The sequence below is a fragment of the Plecotus auritus genome, assembly GCF_963455305.1.
Source record: "Plecotus auritus genome assembly, chromosome: 7".
Lineage (NCBI taxonomy): Eukaryota > Metazoa > Chordata > Mammalia > Chiroptera > Vespertilionidae > Plecotus > Plecotus auritus.
Genome location: NC_137774.1, coordinates 34480449 through 34491097, shown reverse-complemented (window position 1 = coordinate 34491097; position 10649 = coordinate 34480449). Strand labels below are relative to the sequence as shown.

At 42.8% G+C, this 10649-nt stretch overlaps 1 protein-coding gene across 2 annotated transcripts in view; it reads left to right on the top strand.

The window, feature by feature from the left end:
• Positions 1 to 979: 979 nt before the first annotated feature.
• Positions 980 to 10649, top strand: part of NUFIP2 (nuclear FMR1 interacting protein 2) — a 38398-nt gene continuing 28728 nt past the window's right edge. For both annotated transcript variants that reach the window (XM_080682233.1, XM_080682232.1), the window contains exons 1-2: positions 980 to 1352; positions 6949 to 8673. In XM_080682233.1, the coding sequence (XP_080538359.1) occupies positions 1076 to 1352; positions 6949 to 8673 (2002 nt within the window). In that variant the 5' untranslated portion in view covers positions 980 to 1075. The remainder of the gene's footprint in view (positions 1353 to 6948; positions 8674 to 10649) is intronic.

Sequence of the window (10649 nt, the reverse complement as noted above, 5' to 3'; positions counted from 1 at the left end):
TGTCCTTCTCCACCCTAACCGTTTCTTCCTTACTGAGTAACCACTATCCTGACTCAAAATTAGGTTGTGATGTGATAATGCTGGGTAAGTTAAGTCAACCCTACAAAGTGCAATGGAGTATTTAAATTCCAATATTTTCCATAAATGCAAAATTTATTTTCAAAACTTAATAACTTTTAAAGTACTCTTTTCCTTCTTTCACTCTTGAAACTCCTTATATTCTAAAACCTATCTTGGTTCCACAGTTGACCTCACCTGCAGAGTTAAAAAACACACACCACAGCTAATTCTGTGTAAATTTTAGATTTTTATTCCTCCCGCTCTCTATTGCCTCCAACTACAAAGAAACAGTGATTTAAACCCTTTGTGCCCTTTTAGAAAATTACACAGATACCCCATTGTGGAACCTTATAATCCCTTCGTGCAAAGGAAGAGATTAGCATATGAATATAAAGCAAAATTAATCCAGAATACAAAATGATCTACCGATTGTGAAGCTCTTGTAAACTTAAAAATGTACTTATTTCCTCTTTTTGTATTGTCCCTTTAGTGGTCTCAGGGTTAAGGGAACTGAGCTTCCCCTCCGGTTACCCGGAAAAGGATTAAAAAAAAAAAAAAAAGCCAACAGATTCTAGGAGATGCAAAACCAACTGATGGCTCTCAGAGTCAGTGGAATCGCCCGTGGAATCTGCTATATTGGACGTGAGCTTGCTTGCCGGCGAGGAGTGTAGAAAGTGCTGTTTGCAGACAGCGCGGTGGAGGAGAGAAAGCGACAGAAGAGAGAGCCATAGTGCTGACGTTGAAGGCCCGGCCCTGTGAGGTTGCACAGGGTAAGCGGCGTTGGCCGGGAGGCTGGGGCAAAGAGGAAGGAAAGAGGATTTGGCTAGGGGCGGGGCCTGCGGCGCAGCGTGGCTCCTGATTGCTGGAGTGCGGCTGCCAATCTCGCAAAATCGCTGGGTTAACCAGTGCGCTGGCGAGACGCGCTCAGATATACTGAGTGTGCCCGGTGAAGCAGTCTCAGATCCTGACGGTGCAGCAGCCCGCAGCCTCAGCCAGGGAGTCCCAGTCGCTTTCAATGGAGGAGAAGCCCGGCCAGCCACAGCCTCAGCACCATCACAGCCACCACCATCCACACCATCATCCCCAGCAGCAGCAGCAGCAGCCGCACCACCACCACCATTATTATTTCTACAACCACAGCCACAACCACCATCACCACCACCATCACCAGCAGCCTCATCAATACCTGCAGCATGGAACAGAGGGCAGCCCCAAGGCCCAGCCAAAGCCGCTGAAACATGAGCAGAAACACGCCCTCCAGCAGCACCAGGAAACGCCGAAGAAGAAAACAGGTCTGTGAGGGAGGACGAGTGGGGGAAGGGGAATGGGGGTGGGGGACAGGGGAGATGGGGGTGGGGCTGGATCTGGAAAGCGCGGACCGGGTCGGGGTGTGGGTGTGTGTGTGTCCGTTTCTCCTGCGGGTTTGGGAAGCCCCTTTCATTTCTCCCAAAGCTCGCGCTGGGGGGTTTGCAGGTCCCTTTCCTTCCCCTCAGCAGGGGAGAGGCCCAACTAGGCCAGTGTGACCTTCCCGGCCCCCGCCCGGGCTGGAGGGGGACCTGGAGGGTTGGTCTTGGAAGTCTGGCCTTATTATTCCTTTCCCGTTTACCTTCCTGCGGCCCTGGGAGCACCCTAATTGGGAGGCCCCGAGTTGGGGCGAACCTAGCCCCCCAAATCCTTCGGGGTGTAAGGAAGGCCTAGCGAATCCCGACTATGGTGGTGTGCGAGACGCTATTGCAGGCGGCCTGCAAAGGGGAGATGGGCAGAGTTGAGGAAGTGCCCTCCCTTACCCTACACCCCAAGCCCACCTGTGGCCTTGGGGTTCCCCGTCTGGGGTTGGGGGGCGGTTGGGACCCCTCGTCTCTCGGGTCATTTCTACCCCTAGACGCCCCTTTTGGGCACCGGACCCGGCAATCAGTCCCCGCGGCTGCTCCCGCGGCCGGCGCCCCGTGCCCGCTCCCCCCGGAGCCGGCGCGGCTGGAATGTTCTCTCCTCCTCGCGGGGCCGCTTCCTGTCCGCCATGTTGGAAGCCGATTCCTGTCACAGACTCCGGCTCGCTGAGGAGCGGAGTGGGGGGGCGCCGAGGGGCGCCCGGAGTGGCGGAGCCGGTGGCTTGGGGTCCCTACCCGCGATCGCTTTGCCCCTTGCACTGCGGGGACGTTGCCGCCCCCAGCCCGCGGCCGCCCCTCCCCCGTCGCCGGCCGGGTTGTGTAACCCGGTGGCGGCCTCGCGGCCCCGGGCGGGTCCCCGGGGTGAGGTGTGGGGGAGGGAAACGGCCACGAGGGGAGCGGCCTTGTGCCGGGCCCCGCGCGCCGGCCGCCGCGTTTCCCGCTCCCGGGTGCGGCGTGAGGCGGAGGCGGAGGCGGTCGGGGCGGGAGCTGGTCTCGAAGCGGAGCTGAGGGAAGAGGAGGCCGCAGCCGGCGGGCGGCGTCCGCGCGCTCCTCGGGCAGGAGGGCTGGGGGTGGGGGGATACACTTTGGGTAGAGGCGGTGCCTGAAGGTCGGGTGGGGTACCCAGCGGGAACCCGGCTCCCTGGTCACGAGTTTCTCTGCCACAGGAACCTCGTCTCCTGCCAGGTTCGCTCACGACTCCGCCTCACAGGCTTTCACTTGGGCCCTTTCCTTCTCGCAGCTCATTTTTACAAAAAAAGGCTTGTTGTATCTTCCTCCAACCTCCACCCGGCCCCCAAATGTATCTCTCGGGCTTGGGTAGTATTTTTGAAGAGAGAATGGAAAATGTTTGATTGTATGGGGTAGAGGGCAAGTTTCTTTGAACTGAGATGGCTCATCCGTGAGGTCGGTTCACTACCATATTGCCTCGGATGAGGCTTTTTTCCACATTGAAAGGAAAGGTGTTTTCTTACTTTCAAACCGATATTGATCCCCAAACTCTTGTTTTTAGCAAATGTTAAATTGAGGGTGAAAGTTATTTTAGAAAATATTTGAGAAGGAATGAACTTAAAAGTTTATGGCCGCAGATTTTTAAAAATAAGGGTTCTTTATACATTGAAGAGAAATGAAGGGAACGGTAAGAAAATGAACGTTAAACCCAACTTGTCAAATGTGATACATGCACTTACTGAGAGCAGGAAAAAAGTGCTTTTGTATTGCAGACTTACTGTGACTTGAAGACTGAAATGGGAATGGCGTTTTCCCTTTTGGGGGGTGGTAGGGACTGATGGTGTGCAGTAGGAAATGAACATAAAAATGTGTTTAATCTTAAGGATTTGAAACAGTTTAAAAACTAAGAAACTGTACTACACTAAATCTTTAACGTTACAGTCAACGTAAAGGTGAGAAGATCTTGCCGTTTTATAGTTGCTTGGAAGAGTAGGTAGTATTACTGAACAGTGTTTTGTCAGTCAGATATATACCCCCGCAGGACTCCTCTCTCTACATAGAAGCAGCCCCTGAACCATTCCAACTGTCATCCTTCAAATTAGCATGTCTTATTCCAGGAGGGGATACAGAGGGGAAACTGGGCTTAGCAGTTTTGAGAGAACATAAACAATTTGGGAGGAGCAGTTTTTCATGTGCGGCCTGGTCACAGTACTGTTGCTTCAACATGCATAAAATGCTGATCTAATAAGAAAAGTTATGATTTTTGAAATGTATCTGCAATATGTTGAGATGGGCTTTTTTATGACTCACAAACCTATAAAGAGGAATAGTTTTTCTTTATCCAGAAGAGGGCGCAAAAGAGGGCCAAATGTGCCCACTAATTTCAGTTTCCAATCCAAAGCTACATTTATTAGGACTCAAGTTTTGCTGAGTCCATTTGAAGTAGAGTTAGATGCTTTAGCATGGCAACCGTGAATAATAAAAGCACTAGAAGGAGAGGGGGTTTTCCTCAATAATTTTTGTGTTTACTTTTTTTTTTTTAATACCTAAATTTAAAAAAAAAGTCTGGCAAAGTTTTTGCATACCAACAAGGTTAACACAGGAAACTTTATATACTTAAATGAGAAAAAAATTTCTGTCATTAAAACTTGGAGGTGGAAGCATAGGAACTATTCATTTAACTGGTGATTTCTGATATCAAAGGCACTAAATACTAGTAATCTAGTTTGCTTAAAAGTCTTGGATTTGGTCCAACTTGGTTTGGACATTGGATTTTTTGATGTTTAAGACTGCTTACCTTTGAGATCTAGCAAGTTATAATTAATGGGCCCAAGGGTAGAAGTCTTTTTAAAAATATATATATATTTTATTGATTTTTTTACAGAGAGGAAGGGATAGGGATAGAGAATTAGGAACATTGATCTGCTGCATCCTGCACACCTCCTACTGGGGATGTGTCCGCAACCAAAGTACATGCCCTTGACTGGAATCAAACCTGGGACCTTTCATTCCACAGGCCTATGCTCTATCCACTGAGCCAAAATGGTTAGGGCAAGGATAGAAGTCTTTGTTAGACTGTTAGAATATTAAATGCTATGTGTAGTTCTCCTTTGGTCTAGAGTTGTGCACGGGTAAACTTAACATCTGTTAAAAATGTTGAGAATTTCTGCTTTTCTAAAACACAAAACAAAAAAATTTTTTAAAAAACATTCTAAGCAGTGATCTCTTTACTGTTTTATAGTTAGACTTTTTTACACCAAGTTTGACTTGATTGGCTAATACAGCTTTTTCAGCAGCCAAGAAATAAAATACAACTACAGAAGTTAAGAACTTCTATAGAATATATTGTCATTGTACAAGTTTTGTGCCACTCTTAGAAAATGATTATGTCTTAAGTATGTTTTCTTGAAAGAAAATACCTTTATGTGCTCATTTTAGTATTCCCACCTTTTTCTCTGATGTAGAACATGTAAAAGTAAGCCCTGTTGTGAATCTTCCAAAAGACTATTCTATTCCACATCAAGTTCTTTTAAAACAATGGTTCCCCAGTTTTTTTTTAATCTTAGTATTCCTTATACAGTCCAACTGCGGTTCTTGAAAGTCTCCCATCTTGAACAATTTGGTTCTCAACCAATGGTCACAAAAAATGTCTCTGTTGTGGACAAAACTTCAGTTTCCTATGGGACAACCCTTACTTGCTGATACCTCAGCATGACAAAAAGCGTCTCTCAGGCAACAAAGGAGAGAATGCTTTTGTTGCTGGCGGAATCTACAGATTAGCACAATTTTAAAACAAAGAGGCCATCAAGACTGCTAAGGTTGCTAAGGGTGTGAAAGTGCTCACAAAACAATCACAGGCAATTGAGTAGGTAGAAAACTTGTTGATTGAATAAACTGGTGATGGCATTTTGGAAGGCTAGTTAGGGAATGGTTCAGTAAATTTAAGGAGTGTTTATAGATTAAACAGTACATTAGACATATACTGTATATAAGAAAGGTTAAAAATGGAATAATTTGGGGGTCTGGAACAGATTAATTCAATTTACATTATTTCTGATGGGAAAAAATGATTTGGTTTTCGAACAAATCGCTTCTCGAACAGCCTTCCTGAATGAATTAAATTCAGGAAATGAGGTTCCACTGTACTCTTTTTTTTTTTTTTTTTTTTTTTAAGAGAGAGAGAGAGGAAGGTAGAGGGGGAGAGAGAGAAACATTGATCTGCTGCCTTCTGCATGCACCCCCTATTCGGGATGGAACCCACAACCCAGGCGTGTGCCCTGACCGGGAATTGAACCGTGAACTCTTGGTGCATGGGATGATGCTCAGTCCACTGAGCATCACTGGCTGGGCTATACTCTTAAAATATGCAAAGAGCTTTTAATGTGGGTTATATTTATTGATACTATATTAGAAATTACAACAAAATTTCAAAACCTAAGAATATACAAGCTCATGTGCCTTTTAACCTTCAAAGACTAAAGGCCCAAAAGAATGAATGAAAGTGGCAAAGGCAAATTTGGTATTCCTATTGGAGGCCCACCCGTTGCCCCCTGTAAAGTTGCTTTAAATGTGTGTATATGTATCCTATTGTGTATCTGTTTCTAATGACTTGAAGATGTTTTAGGAACATTATATAGAAAGGTAGACAACTAATATCACTATTTTGCTAGTAAGGAAATGGGGAAAGTTGGACTCAGTTGAATCACCTATAGTAATAAATTGCTTATGGCAGTTGGAGGTCTTAAACTTAAATACCATTCTTTCAAAAAGTAGTTACTTTTCATTGTAGTTTTGTTTGTAAATATTTTCTTATTGCTTCATTTGTGTAGGGCAGTATGACATAGTGATAGAAATGTTCCAGATAGACTGGAGTTCATTCAATTTTCCAGTCCACTTTGTGACTTGGGCAAGTTACTTAATTTATCTGAGACTGTTTACCCAAATGTAAAAATGAAGAAAAATATAAGTGCTTTGGTTTTATACTAAAAGTATGATCTAATATCTGGGGAATGTAAAAGTGAATTTAACTACTTTGTAAAAAGTTCACAGGTGTTAGATTTTTGTTTGGCAGAATGGAATAGAAACTGTTTATGGTCACCACCAATCATTTATAGTTTCATAGAAATAGAGTATTCAGTGTCCCTATAATATTTAAAATTGCTGTATCAGTATAATGATTTTGCCCAAAGGGTAGTTCTGCTCTTAATTGTAAAGGAAATTTTATAACATTTTATAACATGAGCATGATGGGGAGGTTGAGTATGTAGATGAGAGGTATTAATAGAAAACTGCTAAATCATGTTCTTTTTGAACTCGGACTTTGGTTTGAATTCCTGCTTAGTCCTGTCTCTTAGTCAACTTCCTAATCTGTAAAATGGGGTTGACAAGTGTCTTTTCAGAGACCTGTGAAATAACATATAAAACTAAAGCTATTAGCATAGTAATAGCTAACACACAGTAGCTAGCACACAGTAAATAAACATTCCTTAAATGTTAAGTACTATGTAATTTGTATATATAATTTTTAAAAACCTTTTTTTCCCCTCCTTAGGATATGGTGAACTAAATGGTAATGCTGGAGAAAGAGAAATACCTTTAAAGAACCTGGGTTCTGATGAAGCTACCAACCCTATTTCCAGGGTCCTCAATGGCAACCAACAAATTGTAGACACTAACCTGAAGCCGACTATAAAGTCCAGCACCTTTGGGAAAGCAGGAATTAAAACTAGGAATTTCATTCAGAAAAACAGTATGGACAAAAAGAATGGAAAGTCATATGAAAGTAAATCTGGAGAGAACCAGTCTGTAGATAAGAGTGATACTATAACAATTCCAAATGGTGTTGTAACAAATAATTCTGGCTATATTACTAATGGTTATATGGGCAAAGGAGCAGATAACGATGGTAGTGGATCTGAGAACGGATATACCACTCCTAAAAAAAGGAAAGCTAGGCGCAACAGTGCCAAGGGTTGTGAAAACCTTAATTTAGTGCAGGACAAAATAATGCAACAAGAGACTAGTGTCCCAACCTTAAAACAGGGACTTGAAACTTTCAAGCCTGACTACAGTGAACAAAAGGGAAATCGAGTAGATGGTTCTAAGCCCATTTGGAAGTATGAAACTGGGCCTGGAGGAACAAGTCGAGGAAAACCTGCTGTGGGTGATATGGTGCGGAAAAGTTCTGATATTAAACCTGGTGTGAGCAGCAAAAAGTTTGATGATCGGCCTAAAGGAAAGCATGCTTCTGCTGTTGCCTCCAAAGAGGACTCGTGGACCCTATTTAAACCACCCCCAGTTTTTCCAGTGGACAATAGCAGTGCTAAAATAGTTCCTAAAATAAGTTATGCAAGTAAAGTTAAGGAAAACCTCAACAAAACTGTACAGAACTCTTCTGTGTCACCATCTTCATCTTCATCCTCTTCATCATCTACTGGGGAAAATCAGACCCAATCTTCAAGTCGGTTATCCCAGGTTCCTATGTCAGCGCTGAAATCTGTTACTTCTGCCAACTTTTCTAATGGGCCTGTTTTAGCAGGAACTGATGCAAGTGTGTATTCTCCAGGGGGTCAGCCACTGCTAACTACTGCTGCTAATAGTATGACACTCATCTCTGCTGCAATTGATCCAGTTCTACAGGACAAGAGTCTGACTCCAGCAGCTGTTGAACAAATTACGACTAGCCTTTTTATCTACCCTTCAAATATGCAAACTGTGCTGGTGAGCGCAGCTCAAGTGGATCTACCTTCTCAGACCGATCAGCAAAACCTGGGGGATATCTTCCAGAATCAGTGGGGTTTATCATTTATAAATGAGCCCAGTGCTGGCCCTGAGACTGTTACTGGGAAGTCATCAGATCATAAAGTGATGGAGGTGACATTTCAAGGGGAATATCCTGCCACTTTGGTTTCACAGGGTGCTGAAATAATCCCCTCAGGAACTGAGCATCCTGTGTTTCCCAAGGCTTATGAGCTGGAAAAACGGACTAGTCCTCAAGTTCTGGGCAGCATTCTAAAATCTGGGACTACTAATGAGAGTGGAGCCTTATCCTTGGAGCCCAGTCATATAGGTGACCTGCAAAAAGCAGACACCAGTAGTCAAGGTGCTTTAGTGTTTCTCTCAAAGGACTACGAGGTAGAAAATCAAAATCCTCTGGCGTCTCCTACGAACACTTTGTTAGGCTCCGCCAAAGAACAGAGATACCAGAGAGGCCTAGAAAGGAATGATAGCTGGGGTTCTTTTGACCTGAGGGCTGCTATTGTATATCACACTAAAGGTAATTCACTTGTTCCTATACAAAGCTTCTTAATTGGTCAATGTAATATTTATTAGCTGTTGTATGAAGGGTGAATTTTATAAGTTGCTATGAGAGTCTTCAAGAATTTTAGAACTTAGCTGATAGTAATTTGGATAAACAGCTGAAAAACTAATTCAGGGTGTTTGGAAATAGTACAGTTCAAGTTTAGAAGAAATGTTCGCTTTTACAACTGAAGTTTTTTAAATAATTTTTTTTGAACACATGTTCCCGCTCCTTTGCTTTTTACATCATATACTTATTTATTAGTGAGCTTACTTGATAGTTATAATTTGTTTAAAATTAGTATGAATAATGGTTGCTGAATGGTAACTAGAAAATAATTTAGACAAATTACAATGGTAAGCACAGTTAGCATTGTAGGGACCAGGCTCCTCAGAGGCTATACTTTTCATAGCCCCAAAGCCCATGTTAAAAAGGAACCAGATATCTTAAAAATATCATGCTAATAATTTTTCTTAGGATATGGTTTGTGTCTTAAAGAAAAATTTGCTATATGGCATAAATGGATTTATTTAAATCCACAAAGCAACTGAAGTTTAATGAAGTTTACAGCTTCAGTACTTTTAAGAACAGTAGGTTTCAATCTTCCACCTTCATCCCTCATCTCACCCCCAAGCAAATGCATACCCATGCGTGCAAGCACACTCCTAATATATACTGCACATTCCCATTAAAATTTTTTTAGTTGATTTATTTTCCAATTTTTGTTGACATATAATGTTAGTTTCATGTACATTTCCTTTTTTAAACATATATTTTTATTGCTTTCAGGAAGGGAGAGTGAAAGATAGGAATATCAATGATGCCTCCTGCATGCCCCCCTACTGGGGATCGAGTCCACAACCGGGCATGTGCCCTTGACTGGAATTGAACCCGGGACCTTTCAGTCCACAGGCTGACGCTCTATCCTCTGAGCCCAACCAGCGAGGGCTACATTTCCTTTTTAAAAAAATGTTCTTATCAATTTTAGAAAGGAAGGGAGAGAGAGATAGGAATATTGATGAGAGAGAGACATTGGTAGGCTGCCTCCTGCACGCCCCTCCCTTGGGATTGAGCCAGCAATCCAGACACATGCTATGACCTGGAATCGAACTCTTGGTGTATTGGTTGATGCTTAACCACTGAGCCACAGTGGTCGGGGCACATTTCCATTTTTGACTGACTCATTTAGGCAGCCATTACCAACTGCAGGGTCAGGGCAGCATATACAGGGGGATGTGGTAATTAGCATGATCTCCCTGGAAGATTCACTGGTTGAGAGATGAATAACAGCTATTTATATGATTTTTAAGCAAATTATTCAGTCTGCATATCTTTCCTTATCTGCAAACTGGAAGACATTTAATGACATAAAAAGATGTCCTTTTTCTGTTTTTCTTTTAAAAAAATGGGAGCAAGTAGAATTGCCGTATAAGAGTTTAGAAGTAGAAATGACCTCTCATTTCTACTCCTAAATGGCAGGTAAAATGATCTCTCTTCACTTTTCTTCAGCACTGCTCTTTGGAAGTAAATACAAGTTAACTAGCCCTGGTTAGGTAGCTTATTTGATTAGACCCTTGACCTGATATACCAAGGTTGCAGGTTTGATTCCTGGTCAGGTTACATACAAGAAGCAACCAATAAATACATGGATGAGTGGAAAGCGATGTTTCTCTTTCCCTTCTTCCCTCTCTCTCAAATCAATTTAAAAAGTTAACCAGGAGCTGTATGTTTTTAGGAAAGTTAAGGCAAAAAATATGTTTAGTTTCTTAAGACATGGTTAATTATAAGTTAAATTCTGCCAGGGGAGTTAAGTGTTTTTTGGTGTTATTTTCTGTGCCATCTGCCCTTTTTAGAGACCATTAGTTGGAAAATCTACCAAAGTATTTTGTACTGGTGGCCATTGCGAGGCTGAGAGGATATCTGGTTATGTTATCTCCCACAACTTGCAAAAG